Genomic DNA, 16,843 nt, shown 5'->3' with positions numbered 1-16,843 from the left:
AAAAAAAAAAACCAAATAGAGTTAAACATGCACCTAAAATATTGATAAACACCCACTCCATCTGAGTAAGCCTGAGAAACGTAATCTGCAGCTTGTCAAAGGCCTGGCGTGGGCTCATCTCCTGTGGCTAACCACGGTTGGTTAGGAGGCTGAACCACATCCTCACACTCCAGACTTGTGCAGTTACGCTCACCACGCAGAGACAACTGGTCTCTTGATTACTCAGATCGAAGGGTGTGTAAGGCTTGTAATGCAATAAATGTTTCATACAGAACACAGGTTTTGGAAAAAGCTTTCTGATTAGCTCATGGATGGATGCTTTCAACATTCCTAACCCTGTAATGTAAGGTGCCCACCACAAAGATTTATTTGTGGATGCAGGTCCACCTCACCCAGCCCTCTCTCCTTTCAACCCACTAGAACTAAGCAAGTGAGGGCTCTGTGAATGGATCTACAAGTGCTAACTGGCTGACAACTGGAATCCATTCGACATCCAAAAGACAAAATAAAACAAACCTCCCAACTCTTTCAGAAACTAGAAGATGAAATGTCCTTTCTTCCTGGACTCAGGTGACAGAAATGAAGCAATGTGGCCACATAGGAGAGAGAGCAAAACTGGCCCTGGCTTTCATCTCACCACAGGACAAGAATAACATCTCACAGTCCCATCCATGTGGCCTCACACTGTGGCCCTGTCACTTAAAATGAACATTTTATCTTCCTACTTAAAAAGGAAAAAAAAAAAAGTTAAATAGGAATTACCATATGATCTAGCAATTCCAGTTCTAGGTATATAACCAGAAGAATTGAAGCAGAGACCTGGATACTTGTATGTACACCCATGTTCATGCAGCAGTTATTCACAACAGCTAAAAGGTGGAAGCAACTCAAATGTCTATCAACAAAGGAATGCATAAATAAAATATGTTATATATGATAGACTATTATTCAGCCATAAAAAGGAATAAAATTCTGACACATGCAACAACATGGATGATATACATGCTAAGTGTAGTAAGCAAGACCAAAAAAATAGACATTGGCTGGGCAAGGTGGCTCACGCCTGTAATCCTAGCATTCTGGGAGGCCAAGGTGGGAGGATCGCTTGAGATCAGGAGTTTAAGACCAGCCTGAGCAAGAGCAAGACTCTGTCTCTACTAAAAATAGAAAAATTAGCCAGGTATAGTGGTGCACACCTGTAGTCCCAGCTACTCAGGAGGCTGACACAGGAGGATCACTTGAGCCCAGGAGCTGGAGGTTTCAGTAAGCTATGATGATGTCACTGCACTCTATCCGGGGTGACAGAGCAAGACTCTGCCTTCCAAAAAAAAAAAGATAGACATTGTATGATCTCATTTCTATGAGGTCCTAGAATAGGCACTTTCTTAGAGACAGAAAGTAGAATAGAGGTTACCAGGAGCCGAGGGGAGGGGAGAATGGAGAGTTATTGTTTAATGAAAATGAAGTTTCCGTTTGGGAAGTTGAAAAAGTTCTGGAGATGGATGGTGGTGACGGTGGCACAACACTGTGAAGGTATTTAATGCCACAGAATCGTACACTTAAAAGTGGTTAAAATGGTGAATCTGATGTTATGTATATTTCCCCACAATAAAAAATGCATAAATACACACACATATATAAATGTAAAAGGAAAAAAAAGGGTGTTTCCTCACAAGCACACTCTTACAAAGAGGCAGGCAGATGAAGGAAATGGCAATGACCAGCCACATTCCTGAGCCACAGCAAGTGGTCATTTTCTAGAAAACAGCCCATGAAAGGAAACCGTCTCACATTAACAATGGGGAAACTGGACAGCCAGTGATAAGGTTATTACAAACAAGCATTTTATGTCTTGATTAGATTCAGTCCGTTTGACCAATCTTGTTGACAAGAGATTTATTTGGCTGTTTGCAACCTTTTTGCCATTAAGGAAGCATAATCTTTAAAATCAGAGATTCCTCATTCCAGCCACCGCCTTTGGTTATGGCCCAGAGAAAGCACTTTTAAAGCAAGCATGGACGTGCCAGTCGAGTGACTGAGAATGGGCAAAGGTCTTCAGACAAAGTCCCCGGTCCCTATGCAATAGCAATGATCACACAGACCCCACTTAGTTGCAAACAGAACCTCAAATGGGAAGCGGGTTTGCTCCGCAACTATCAGGCTATCTCCTGGTCTAAATCATGCCAAAAAAACAGATCAGAAAACCCAAGTTAAGAAGAGCACGTGGTCAGTACCACTGCCCTGGTCATATGTCTTTTTAAGACTAAGCTGATATCAAGCAGAAAAATGCTATATTCAAAGGGAATGTTTGATAGGATATCCCACAAGACACACGCCTGGACTCTTTAGAAAGTCAATGCCATTAAGGAAAAAAAAAACAGTTTGGGAAAATTATTCTACATTAAAAGAGTCTAAAGAGAAATAACAAATGTAGTAAGTGAAACTTAATCAGACCTTGCTTTGTAAAACAACTACTACTATAAAAGACAATCTTAGGACAATAGGGAAATTTGAATACAAATTTGATATTAGATGATATGAAATTATTTTCTTATGTGTGATAATTAATACTGTGGATATCCTATTCATAGAAGAGGCTTACTGATGTACTGAACTGTCGCCATGCCCATAATTTATTTTCAAGTAATTCAACAATCACATGTGTTCTCACACACGTGCACACACATGAAGGGCAAGAGAAAACTATTAAGTTAGAATGGTAACAACTGTCAATGCTGAGAGAGGATATACAGGATATTGTGTGTGTATAAATGTTAATCCCAACTGTGATAACATTTTCTTAATTATGAAAATCAAGAAAGAAAGGTACAGTGGCTCACGCCAGTCGAGTGGCTCACGTCAGCACTTTAGGAGGCCAAGGCTGGAGGATCACTGGGGCCAGGAGTTCAAGCCTGGGCAACATAGCAAGACCCAGGCTCTATAAAAAATAAAAAATTAGCTGGACATGGTGGCATGTGCCTGTAGTCCCAGCTACTTGGGAGGCTGAAATGGAAGGATCGCTTGAGCCCCAGAGTTCGAGGCTGCAGTGAGCTATGATGGTCACTGCACTCCAGCCTGGATGACAGAGTGAGACCCTATCTCAAAAAGAAAAAAAGAAAAGAAACAAAATGCACTCCCCCTCCCCTCCCTATAAAAAAAGGGAAAAGCTGTATTTGGCTGTGCTGATTTTTACCAGAAACCACATTATGCAACCGTGTAACTACTGTTCTCTTCAGAAAGCAAACGTGCTTGAAGTTATGTGCCAATCAGAACGCCAAATGCCTCCAAACACTTCAACCCACTATAATGTTCCGAGCAGAATGGTGTCCTGCTGCTGCCTGAGTCATAAACAGGATGTCTTGGCAAGGAAGTGTCTACCAGGGGCTCACAATAGCTCCCACTCCATCTGGAAATCTGGGGCAGCTTCAGCATAAATGAATCAGCAGCCAGATGACCCAGGTGCTAGCCCCATCCCCAACACTGACTCTGGTGATCTGGGTTAAGACGGAGCCCCCTGTGGACCAGGCCTCTGATTCCTCTTCTGCAAAATGGAAGCAACAGCCCTTTCTTAGTCCCCGGGTTACTTCACTACAACTACAACACAGCAAACTCATCATTCAGCATCATATGAAAGCAGAAGCATATTTGTTCTGTTCTGTTTTTTTGAGATGGGGTCTCTCTCTGTCTCCCAGACTGGAGTGCAGTGGCATGATCATAGCTCACAGCAGCCTCCAACTCCTGGGCTCAAACAATCCCGTTGCCTCAGCCTCCCAAAGTGCTGGGATTACAGATATAAACCACCACACCCAGCCCCAGAAGCAGTTCTTAAGATTCACAGGCAGAATAAAATGGTCATAAATAAGTGGTTGTTTAGGTTTAAAAAAAAAATGTGACAAAGGAGGCCTGGAGTATCTTTAAGGATTAAGCCTGTACATTCTTGATTCTGAGAACATTCCTCCCGAAGCCACATAATAATCTCCAACACCAGAGACCAGTCGCAAATCAATAGGACCAGAACTTACCTTTGCCATAGGCCCTGGCTTTCTTCGGGTTGAGTTTGGGTTTAAGAGGAGCCCCTGGCTTGAGCTTGGCCTTGGGGAACTGGGACAAGTAAGTCATAACCGAGTGCTCATCCACATCTGGGTGAATAATTTCTTCAGGAGTGATGACCTAGAATGATGACATGGTGGGTGAACACCCAGAACACATCACTTTGCAGCTACTGAAATTTTTTTAAATGTCTCTTAAACAAGCACTACAAATATTAAGAAATTGAGTCAGCTTCTCAGTAAGTAAAATTACATTAAACCAACACATCAAGATCAGTGCTTTTAACCTGCTAGAGGTGTTCACTGCCCTCTTTGGAAGCTGGGGGGGTCCCTCTGCAGAAAATTCTGCATGTAATTTCCAGAGTCTGTTTCCCCTCCCCCAAGTCTACTTACTCCCCAGGTCAAACTTTCCAGAAAGGATAAAGGGATAAGCTACAGCAAGTCAGGAAAAAGAAACGAGCACATATGGGATTAGAGTAGATTACAAAAAAGCACCAATTAACTGGCTTTTTCCTTTGCTCCATATATCCGTTGACTGTATCTCTATTAACTCTACTAAAACTCTATTAACTCTAATAAAAAAATTAAGATAAAATAAAAAAGATACAACACATAACATATTAGATATTTGGTCTTGATTTATTAGGAGCTATTAAAAAACCAGGGATGGTTTGAATTTTTCCTGACATTCAGTTAGGAGAAGGACTGGACCCACACTGGAGAGGTGACCTCCTGACGGTGTCACTGCCTCAGTTCTGTCACCTGACTCAGCCCTAAACAGCACGCAAAGTCCTCCCTGCCTCTAACAAAGGTGCTAAGAAGCTAAAGCCCACTTCCTCATATGAACTGAAGACTGTCTCATAAACCAGGTTAACCAAGTACAATGAACAACAGATCCATCCAGCTTCCCTCTCCTTGTGATAAAAACCACCAGAAACCACTCTGATGATTAGCCTGCAGGAACAAAACAGCTACTTGGGTTTGAACAGTCGCCTTCAATACATTCCATAAAAAGCAGGGTGTGTGTGGATTTGGCATTTCTTCCAGGCAGCTCCTTCAACAACTTTACCATGCCAGCATCACATGAACGTCAAAAGGAGATGGTTTTAGATTCATGTGGAGATTCATACCACACCATTTCCTGAGGGTTAGATGAGCCAATAAACGGGCCATGTAGCAGAGACATGACTCCAAAACCAAACCAAAGAAATAGGCATGTTTTTCTATTTTCCAAGGAGTCCTGTTACAAAATACACTGAACTCAAGTCTGAGAACCAACTCAGACCTTAAGGGAGCCTATAGCAAAGTCATCGATCCCAGGGCTGGCTACGTACAACTTACCAGGGCTTTGAATGTGGGACTGACATTGCTTAATTGTTTGGGGGAGTTTTTAGAAGGAAAACACTAATTTCCCTCCCTGCCAGGAAGACTGGACCTCAACTAGGCAATATGCCTACCGCAGATGGTATCCAAGACATATTTGATTTCTGAGTGCTCTTGTTATTTTCCTGTGATAGGATTACAGGCACTGCAAATTCTTCTACAATTCCCATTAATGGTGGGTTATTCTGGTTTATATTTTTTTCTAAAGCTCTAGGTCCTGTGACTCTTTCTTAAGATACTGGATTAAAATTACCTATTTTTACATAGATTAAAAAATGGTCAGATACTGGCAATTTCTTATGGCTCAACCTAATAGTTAAGGTCCACATTTGTAGTCTGGGGTTTAAAGATAGTCTTTAAAATATTTGGAGCAGAAATACTAGAAAACTTGCCAGCGTGTGGCAAAGAAGAGTGACAGAAAGATTTTTGGGCTGGGTGCAGTGGCTCCTGCCTGTAATCCCAGCACTTTGGGAGGGTGATACAGGAGGATCACTTGAGGCCGGGAGTTTGAGACCAGCCTGGGCAACAGAGCGAGACCCCATCTCTACAAAAAGAAATTTTTAAAAAAATTAGCGGAGTGTGGTGGCGTGTGCCCACAGTCCTAGCTACTTAGGAGCCTGAGGCAAGAGGATTGCTTCAGCCCAGGGGTTTGAGGCTGCAGTGAGCTATGATCGTGCCATTGCACTCCAGCCTAGGCAACAGAATGACATGACCTTGTTTCAACAAAAAAAAAAAAAGAAAGAAAAAAAAAAAGATTTTTTTGGATGATCCACAAGCACCTAAGTCAATGAGAACCTGTTATTATGGGTATAATGTGGAAGATGGGAGTACACCACAGGCAGTGCTCTTTGAAGTTCGATGCCAAGGTCAGACGACCTGCCTGACCTAGAAAGGCAACCACAGAGTGACAGAACAAGCTAGTGGGTGGGGGCAGCCTCGCAGGACACAGCACACTCGCATGTACCTGTGGCACGCCCAGCCAGTCATCTGCTTGCTGCATGGCTTCTCGTGCGTTATCCACAGGCTTTCGTGGATCCCAGGATTCCCAGTCTGGGCACAGACCTGTCAACACAACACAAAGGATGCTTTTAGCATTAGCTGCCCGAACAGATTAAAGGAAGCTAAAGGAAGCCATATGCCTAAACCAAACCTGTTTGGTCTCTTAATTCAGAGAATAATTTCTGCCAAAAATCTCACTGAGTTACTTATTTAATGGTCAAAAAGTATCCCAGATGAGCATGCGAGGGTGGAAGGTATCCTACATTAGCTGAGACTTCTCCTTTAGGTGCCACCTTCTTGCAGTAAGGTAGGGATAATCCATTCCTTGAAAGTGTGGTATTAACAAATAAACAAAGCTTATAAAAATCCTGGTGGCTTTTTACAAGAGAGATGTTTTTGACCCTATTCCAGGATTTATCTAAAAAGACTAACATTCTGTGTGATGCAAAAATCTACTTGCTCAAAGGCACAAACCAGAATATCCTGGTAAGCACAAGAAGTACAGAACTGGAGTAAAAATTCCCAGGTTAAAACTGGAAAGAAGTATCCTAAAATGTGTCTTTAGATGAAAGCACAGAAGAGGAACTAGAAAATGAACTACTGCTGCACTTTGAATTATTTCTAGATGACACCTATTTATCAGCTCCCAAGGAATAATGAGGCCTCGAGCCAGCCTCCTTCCCTACCCAACTGACACTAACTAGTTCTGCTTTAAGCATGTTAAGAACCACTAGCTTACTAAATACTAATGTGCCCAGCACACACAGAACACCCTGCAAATGGAAAATATGATTATTAGAGTAGTTTTTTTTTAATATGGAGCACTTCATGAATTTATGTATCATCCTTGCACAGTGGCCATGCTAATCTTCTCTGTATTCTTCCGATTTTAGTATATGTGCCGCCAAAGCGAGCATTAGAGTAGATTTCTTAAATTAAAATTAATTTTAGGGGGTGTGTATAGCACTGGCTCTGGTTTTCCCATTGAATGTATACGGGCAAACTCCACCCGTCAATCTAAACCCTCTAGTGAGGATAATTACAACCTTGGTGTACACTCGACCACTCAGAAAAGAGGGGCCCATCAAGGGAGGCAGAGGCTCCAAGTGGATCCTGACCAAGCACTATGTCACAGCAATGCAGAAAGAAAAGGGTACAGAAAGCCATATATGGTCAAACCAGTGGTTAACAAAAACGGGTACTTTCCAATCCATGGAAGTTTTTAGATTCTCATGCCACACTACCTAACAGGGCCACATGTTTCTCCAAAGCCAATGGGAAACTAGGCACCAATGTGGGAAGACACAGGGCTTTGGAGTCTGGAAGCTAAACCCAAGGCCTGCTCCAAGCACCAAGGCCTTCATTGGGAATTTAGATAAATGACTGAATTCACACATGTCTATGGAAATACCTGGAAGACCTGCCTCTGGAAGAGTAAACAGAGCCATTTGTAGCTCCATGAGCTATCTTACGATGGGCTAACACCAGGAGAAATACGCCAGTGACGGCAAAGCTAGTGTTCCCATTGAAGACCAAGACGTTTAGGGCCCACACACCAGCCTCCAGAAGAGACGGGTTAGCCATGGGCACTTGCCTGGAGCACAGCTGTCTACCAGGGCTCCCAGGGCTTTGCCGTCTTGCCAGTTCTGGTTGAAGTTGGTGATGGGCAGGTAGGGTATCTTGTTCTGAATCCATCCCAGCAGCCTCTGCTTCGGCGTCTGCTTCTTGGCATCATCGTCCCCTTCATCCTCCCACACGGGCATAGAGATGGAGTAGTGCAAGATCAGCGTCCACACCAGGCCCAGGATGAGCTTCAGGTTCCCATCCACGATGGCTTTGCTGTCTGGGGAGAGAGGCACGGGCTTGGTCACTCCTTTGGGTTATACAAGTGTGAATCACCCTCCTTGTAAAAAGTGAACGGAGTCCTCATCTATGAGAGAACCATACTGAGATATGTAGGAGCGAAGGGATGCAAGGCTGGAGTTTGTTTCAAAATATTAACACTTGAGGATGAGAAAAGATGAAATATGACTCCAAAATGTTGTTGACAGGTGTTACCAGATCATGGAGACACGAGAATGCATTGCACCACTGTCTCTACTTTTACGTATGCTTAAAATTTTCCATAAAAAGGGTTTTAACAATTTAAAGAAATCATTTCAGAAATGTATACAATAAAAAGCGGTGACTGCATCTCCAGAGGTAACCACCTGGGACCCGGTGGTATATACAGTCTGCTATACTGTGCATTTGCATACATGCATTTGTATGTGTTTGCTGCCTGAATTTATATCATACAAAACAACCAGTCCAAAACATTTTCTTTTCTCTAATCATTACGTCCTAGACATCTTTTCTCAATAAGTTGTTTCTGTTTACATTCCCTTCTATGGGTTTAAGAGGACAGTTTCCCCTCAAATCTCACCAGTCCTCAGCATTATCAATCATTTTCATCTTTGCTAGTCTGACAAGTCAGTCACTCATAAGAGGAAGCCATTAACGGTTAAGCTAATAGAACTGGGCAAAGTGTTGCCAGGAGAGTAAGTGACTAGCCTAAGTGGTGGTCAGTCCTCCCCTGGCTTAACAGAACACGCCATTCCCCTAGCCAGCACCTCCCAGGAATCTCACTGACATTTGTTTCGCTTTCCCCTCCCCGTGGCTTCTCTGCAGCTCTCGGTCATCTTTCCAACCCCCACCTGCACCCATAAAGATTCAAGCCTTATCTTCAAGATCTCTCTCTCTCTGTGTCTCTCCATTTCTCTACATCCCCTCCCCACCAAACATGCTCTACAGCCACTCCCCTTCTACCAGGACTCCAAGCCGAAAAATATCAGAACTGTCTTGAGCTCTTCCTTCAAATCCCAAGTGTAGTTTCTACAGTGTATCAGTTCTATCTGTACCTAAATCTTTTGGCAAATCCTTTTCAACACCCCACCAATAAATACATGGCCCCTCCTCTCCTCTCTCAGAGTCCTCATCGGCCAGGAAGTTGAATCACTGCTCCCAAAACCCCTGAGCTTCCAAATTCATCTTGCTCCCTGCTTCCCACAGTCAAACTCCTTAAACATACTGCACCTTCAGAACCTACACAACCCAGCCGCTGTCCAGCCCTGTCCACCACACAACATACCCCATACACTCCAGGCTCAATGGCTCTCCATTCTGGGACTATATCCTGCTTTGAACCCCTGGACCTCTCCATGTGTTCCGTATCCCTGTGATGGGAAGACCCTTCCCCCACACTCCTGTCGACAAACCCTGGCTCACCACTCAAGCACCAGATCCTACGGTTGGGGACACTTCACCCGCTGCATGTGACTGTGCCGGGAACCTCTTCCTCAGGACAAGGGCTATCCGGTCCTCAGCCTCCCACCCCTACTCCAGAACTGTGAGCACCTGTAGGGGAGTAACTGAGCCATCTTCATCTTAAGAGTCCCCCACCCACCACCAGCCACCCAAACACTGGTTAAACACACACCAAATTGCATTTAATGAAACCCAACTCAAACCACATGAAAAACGTACGCACATGCTGATAAGGAGGGTGTGGTATGTCATTCAAAACTGAAAGAGTGGTCGGGCACGGTGGCTCACGCCTGTAATCCTAGCTCTCTGGGAGGCCGAGGCGGGCGGATTGTTCGAGCTCAGGAGTTCGAGACCAACCTGAGCAAGAGCGAGACCCCGTCTCTACTAAAAATAGAAAGAAATTAATTGGACAACTAAAAATATATAGAAAAAATTAGCTGGGCATGGTGGCGCATGTCTGTAGTCCCAGCTACTCGGGAGGCTGAGGCAGAAGGATCGCTTGAGCCCAGGAGTTTGAGGTTGCTGTGAGCTTAGGATGACGCCACGGCACTCTAGCCCGGGCAACACAGTATGACTCTGTCTCAAAAAAAAATAAAATAAAATAAAAGCCCACACTCAAACTGGAGAAATCAGCAGTAATTTCACAGTTGCACATTCAGTCATAATAAAACTCAATCATCTAAACTGGACAAAATAAAGATTACCATGAACTGGCTGGTAAGACAAACTAAATTCAAGCAATTCTCACCCAAAGTTAAGGTGCCCAAGGATTTTCCATGTAATGAATTGTATAAGTAGTAACTTTCAAGTAAGACTGTCTACGTGGGGCCCAGAGAAAAATGAAAACGTGGTGTTCCTTGTCCAAAAATTAAGAACTGCAAGATGGCAACAGCAGAGCATTAAACCAGTGACAGGGCCCTTCTGAGCACACAAGTCGTGTGACCATGAAGCCAGCCCTGCTTTTAAGGTTCTGCAGTCAATCAAGCATCAATGGTCTGCATAAAACCCGGGATCCTGCCCAAAACTTGGATAGCTGAGGAATTCATCCCATGGGACCAGACATTTCTCCAGCTGAAAGTCCTTGACTGTGACTGAATTTTTTGGATTAGATGTCCTGTTATGTGGTGATCTCTGAAGTGCTATTGATTACAGAGTTAGCACATACTGATCATCAGAAATTTCAGATCAAATAATTTTCCATGGCAGTTTCCTTCATTCAAGATAAAGGGAGAAGAGAATTCCTCAAAAAGGTGAAGGAGGGGTAAATAGTAAAGCGTGTGTACGCCACCGTCAGGGTACCGGTGGTGGCCTAGCACCCTCCAGGCACTGATCTCTTGCACCACGAGGGGTTTGAACGGGCTAGCAAGTCCCACTCAGCCACAGGCATCGGTCTGCAAAACTCAGACTTTCCCAAGTTGTACATTAAATGTTTTTCAAAAGCAAACTTTAATTCATAAATCAAAACATGAAACCAGTTCGCTCTATTTTTACCCACTCAGCTTATACATGTTGGTCTAAAGCAATGAGACATGAGCCTTTTTCAAAAAGACTTTGGGGGAAATATGACCCAGTTAAAGTCTGAGCCAAATTTATGAAAAATACAATGCCCTGAACTTCTGTTTCCAATGAATTCAAGGTGGGTGTCCAAACGGGAAAGTCCCCATTATGGTCTCTCATTGGGATAAATGATACCTTCATTCCGCTATTTTAAGAAGCTGGAGGGAGGGCAGTCCTCATTCCAAAAGTGCTTTTGACAGGTGAAGGTTCAAATGCTCTACCAAATTCTTGGAACAATAAAAAGATGGAGACTTGCCCAAAAGACCTCCCCGGTTCCCATCCACATGAAATAGGAGACTCTCCACGCCTTGACAATGAAACGCTATACGGCATCACAGGGTCAATCTCTGACCATCACAGATTAGAGAATTTTCAGACTTGAGTGTGCGCTGCAACGTTTACGCCGAATGTAAACATGGAACATAAATGTACAAGGAGGAAAAGCCAAGATCAGCTGGAAGCAGGAGAGAGTTGTTGGGAGGGGGGAGCAGTCTTTGAGGAATAAAATAAACCAACACCCACCACACCCGCAAAGCGTCCTAGAATCTGCTTGGATTTCAGTGGGTTGGAATCTGGCCATGGGTTTCTCCTCCCCAAATCCAGCCAATCACAATTCCCACATAACTAGTCCTGGCTCTGGACAACACTGACCCTCAAACCACAAACATTTTCTCAAACTACTTAAAACGATCCAATGTTGCTTATAAGTGAGGGTGGTGAGTTTTTTGGGTTTTTTTTTTTTCCATAGCTAGTAAGTTAATTTGAGCTACTGCAAATTCTGGGATGGAATGTTTTCACATCATTTCAGTACATCAATTCTCCATCCCTTGTTAAGAGGCATTCTGGAATGGGTGCATTTATGGGGGTGGAAACCAGCTATTTTTAGGCAATCTTTGGAAGCATCTTGGAAACATCTTTGTGGACAAGTTTCCCAGAAGTCAGGGAGATGGTGGCCTTTCACCTCTCTCTACTCACATCAGAAGAAGCCAGATCTATGCAGCTATCTGCATGCCCGCTACGTTCCAGCACTACACCATTCAGGGAGCTCCTGGAAGTCAATTCCGGCACCTTCCCTCCTGGGTGTTCTCGATTAACCAGGGTGGCAGGGGTTGTGGCCCATGAGGAGAGGCCTCCCTGCTCTCTCATCTCCATCACCCCCAAGAAGCAAGGTGGCAAAGTGGTCGCAAGTACGGGCTCTGGAACCAGCCCCAGCCCCCCACCCTCTCTCCTCTACTGGGTAAGGACAACAGGTCATCCTTTGGCCACCATGCAGCTACCTGTTGGGTCAGAAACAGCCACCAAGTGACTCCGGAGGAATCGAGGAGAGATAGGGGTGTGTGCTCAGTACAAGTCACCAAGACCACACTCTGCACTGTGACTTGGCCATCTGGGGAACAGGGTGCCACACACTCTGCTCCCTGTCCTCTCATCTCCATAAGCCCCTGAGATGCAGTGTGGCAAAGCAGTTGCAAGCACAGGCTCTGGAACCAGCGGCTCAACTAAATATGTCACTGTGAACAATCATCCACCCTCTCTGAACCTTATTTTTCTTCATCCACCAAACGGGAATGACCACAGTGAACAACTTTGCAGGGTTGCTGAAAGGAGTGGGAAGGTAAGAGAACACCAAGAGTCAAGCACAATGCCACTCGCACAGCAGGCTGCTTAATAAATGTTCCCTCCTTCCTGCCATACTCATGTAGCTAATATTTGAGTACCTGCTATGTGCCAAACACTCTTCCGTAGGGCCGGAAGCCCAGAAGCCATAATCCAAGCGTTGTGTTTAAGTAAAAAATGAGAGGAAGTACCTTGTGAATTAACAGAGGATTGAAATGTTCAATTTGTCACCTCTCTGAAGCCAGTAATTCATTAGGAGGGCCATGAGCACAGCCTCCAAGGGCCCTGCTCTCCTGCTCCAAGAGGAGGCTGGCCCATGACGCTGCAAGGAGGACACTTCTGAGCTGGGTGGTTTAGGAGAACAACATGGCCTGAGACACCCCCCGTCCCATAGAGGCAACAAGAACCACCCAGGAACCAAACTACTGATACTTTATCAGATGTTTCTGAAAAAGAATATGGCACAAAAAGCAGGCATATGAGCCAGGAGTCTGTCCCCTCCTTGACTTCCCAGCTTTGTGCTGCCCCAAGCTCACCCTCAATCCTTGGCCCCCAGCCCACTCGGCCTGGAGCTCCCCCACATCCCCTCTCCTGGCCTGGCTAACGCCTCTTCTATATTCAGTCCGCAAGGCCAGAACGGGTTCCCTGTTAATCACTCCGTGACGCCTCGGGCCCTTCTCTTTCAGGGCACCTACCACAACTGTCATCAGACTGTCATCTGTGTCACATCCGCCTCCTCTGCCCAAAGTGTCTGCTCTACAAAGTCAGGACCTGGGTTGTCTTGCTCCCCAGAGCTCAGTAAGGGTGCAGTGGATTAGGGGTAGGGGTAGGGCTAGGGCTAGAAAGCAAGCAGGGAGAGCTCAGCGAAGGTGCAGGCTCTGCAGCCCTGCCCCTCTGTACACCTTGGTTTCTTCACTGGGACAACACTGGAGCACGAGCAGAGCTGCGGGGAAGACTAGATGCGATACCACATCTCCAGCACTCAGACCCCCACACACTGGTTGTCATTAAATGCTGGTATTATCATTACTATTATTCTTATCACCACTGAAAAGAATAGGTTGCTCTTATCAAGTTTGAGACACAAAGAACAAAGGCAAGGGGGAAAAAGGGAAAGCTTAGCAGTTCAAGGCAGTGTGACCTGCAGGTTTGCACCATGGTTGCACCGTGGTTTCCTGTCGGTCTTGGCTGCTTGGGTGAGCCTCCAGCAGCAGCATCTGCGAAGGGCGGCAAGGCAACCCTACGCTGCAGAGCTCAAATTACCTGTGTCCAAGCCTCAGGCGGTGGACCTGGTGCCCACTGACATTCCAAGTCAGCTTTGCAGTCTCTCCCCATCTGCCTTTTTTCTGAGCCTGAACAAACCACAGCTGAACAGCAGGCCCCAGTTGTACAAACAAAAGGGCAACCTGACCTAACAGGAGGCAGTTGACCACTCTCCTCAGTTCTTCGGTCAACACCTGGCCCGGATGCAACCCATCCCCCCAGACCAGGTGAAGGAGGACCATGTCGGTCAGCTGCCCAGGACCCGGGTCACATTTCCAAGGGTGCAACAGTCCTTCCATCCACACAGCAGATGATGGACTGGACTGTGCACCTTGGCTCAGGTACCCCAGAGGCCCCTGGGCAGGACTGAAGGGCCACACTGGCTTCTCTCCCCTGCTCAGGGCTTCTCTCCAGGCCTCAAACCAACAAAGGGCTGTGTGGAATAAGGCAGAGCCGTACAACCAGGTGACTCACAGCCTGATGACTGATGCGTATCTGTGGCAAAAGCCGCTCTCTGGCCACTAAAATCCTTCCTCCCTTCTCCCTCCCAGATGTTGCGGATTCCTGCTAGATGGCTCTTCCAGTCTCCCTTGGAATTCAGTAGTGTGGCTGTCTCATCAATGAGTGCCATTGCTCTGAGGTGGGGACAGTGGACACGCCTGCTCCACACACTCTCACTCCCTCTGACAGCCAGAGCCCCGCACATCACAGTCACCTGGCTTGGGCCTGCCCCAGGAGAGGCCAGGCAAGGTGAGGAAAGGAACCTGGGTCCTAGAAACAGATGTCCCGCCAACGTGAAGACTGAAAAACCCACACTTGTACATTCCTTACACAACTGTTTTTGTTATAGCAGTTGAACTATAACAAGAGGATGTTCTGGGCTTTGGAAGACCGGAAGTCACATGGGCCTATCTCAACTGGTAAGAGAAAATACACAATAAAGTAAGAGTAGACTGGGCCACTGAGGTCAGCTGGATTTCTGATTTTCTTTCGTGCTCATGAATTACTCAAGAATTACAAAGGATGGGGGGGAGAAAAAAGAATTACAAAGGAGTTGTTTGAATTAATTTTTATCCATCGCTATGTCAAGGTTCAGTTAATATAGAGTTTATGTGGTAGGTCTTTTTATGTTAGTAATTTTTCAAGAAATGATATAATAGACCAGCAGTGGCAAATGGTATTGGCAGATGAAGTGAAAACTCTTTCACTGTGTTGAGAAAGATTCTGAAGCCACATCTGTATTTAGCAAGAAACACTGCTACAATGCATTACGAGTGTCTGCCATGAACAAGCAGGAGAATTGAGACTCAGCGATTACTCTGTAGATTAGCAATGCCTGCCCTGGGCACAGCATGGGGGAGTGGTGGCCAGGCTTTCTCTGCAACAGAATTGAGTAAACATTCCCAAATCCCTGATTTGAGATTTCTACTATAGGCCCATAACACATTCCTTATGCATAACCTCAGACTTCAAGTTTCCTACTTTGCCAACTATTCCTTCTGTTCTCTCTCACTTGCTGGACCATTTTTGCCTGAAATAGTTGGAACAAATTATTTCATAAATACCTTATTTTTATTTTGGGACACAGACTTTGGTGAACTTTCAGTTCATAGAACCTATGATGGTTTATTGCTTCGTAATCTATCCCAAACACCCTATTTCCTAGTTCAGAGGCATCGGTTTAATAAAAGTTTCATTTTCATCACCCAGGGGCTTTCTTTTCAATGCCGCTTTTAAAAAATTTTTTATCATTTTTGAGAATTACTTTATATCCAACAACGAAGCCACAACAGACTACATGATAAATGAGAAGGGTATATTAAAGGGCCTAGAATATAGTAAATATCCTTCCACTTACTATTATTGGGAAATCTCTTAAAAGTTAGAACAAGGACTCTAACTCTGTTAGAAAGGTTAAAGAAAGAAGGGAAAAAGGAAAGGCATTTCAAAATGGAAAGCTTCTAAGCTATGATAGGTTTTAGGCTTCACAGTGACAGGTCCCTGCACAAACGTGTTCTGTTGCTGCACCCAGTTCTGGATGACTGACAGGACAAGGCCCCCAAGGACTCTTGAGCATGAGTGGTGAGCTGAGGAGCCCAAGTAGTCCAGCCATGGGCGCCTCAGGGTAAATCCCAGAGTGAGCTCACAAGGCCACAGCACGGTGGCGGTCTGTCCCCCGCTCACGGCTTCTAGCTACGACTGCTCCGCGAACATCTCCAGCTGAAATAATAAATGCTGGCTGTGAATGGAGGTCCTCATGACCTTCTGACTCCAGCTCGGTCTGTCCTGCGGTGAGGCCACCTCACCTGAAGAGCAGCTAGCTCCCTCTGCTGTGAGCCAAGCCAGGGCCATGTGTGCAGCCCACTGGAAAGGAGCAAGGACAGGAGGAACCACGCCTGGGAAAGACTCCCAAACATCTCTTCTCCTTAAATCAACGGCAACCAAAATATGACGGCACCACTCCCCCAGGCCCCATGTGACGGACCTGTATCACCTCACACAACCTCCCAAACGACCCTATGAGGGTGGCCTTTATGGGTAACCCCATAAAAGGGTTGCAGATGAGATCACAGAGGCCCACAGGGGTGAAGCCAATTGCCAAAGTAATGCGGATGGAGAGCCTAGGTTTAAACTCAGTTCTCTCTATTGCCAGAGTCCAAACCCTTCCC

The 16,843-nt window shown here is 45.4% G+C and overlaps 1 protein-coding gene across 7 annotated transcripts in view; it reads right to left on the bottom strand.

The window, feature by feature from the left end:
- Nucleotides 1-16,843, bottom strand: part of FLNB (filamin B, beta) — a 137,606-nt gene that overhangs the window by 72,372 nt on the left and 48,391 nt on the right. For all 7 annotated transcript variants that reach the window (XM_012665408.1, XM_012665415.1, XM_012665422.1 and 4 more), the window contains exons 2-4: nucleotides 8,026-8,274; nucleotides 6,397-6,494; nucleotides 4,023-4,170 (exon numbers count right to left, since the gene is read on the bottom strand). In XM_012665408.1, coding sequence (XP_012520862.1) covers nucleotides 4,023-4,170; nucleotides 6,397-6,494; nucleotides 8,026-8,274 — 495 coding nt within the window. The remainder of the gene's footprint in view (nucleotides 1-4,022; nucleotides 4,171-6,396; nucleotides 6,495-8,025; nucleotides 8,275-16,843) is intronic.

This window comes from Propithecus coquereli, unplaced genomic scaffold, assembly GCF_000956105.1.
Source record: "Propithecus coquereli isolate 6110/MARCELLA unplaced genomic scaffold, Pcoq_1.0 Scaffold1, whole genome shotgun sequence".
Lineage (NCBI taxonomy): Eukaryota > Metazoa > Chordata > Mammalia > Primates > Indriidae > Propithecus > Propithecus coquereli.
Note: the sequence above shows the minus strand (reverse complement) of the source record. Positions and strands in the feature narration are given on the sequence as shown.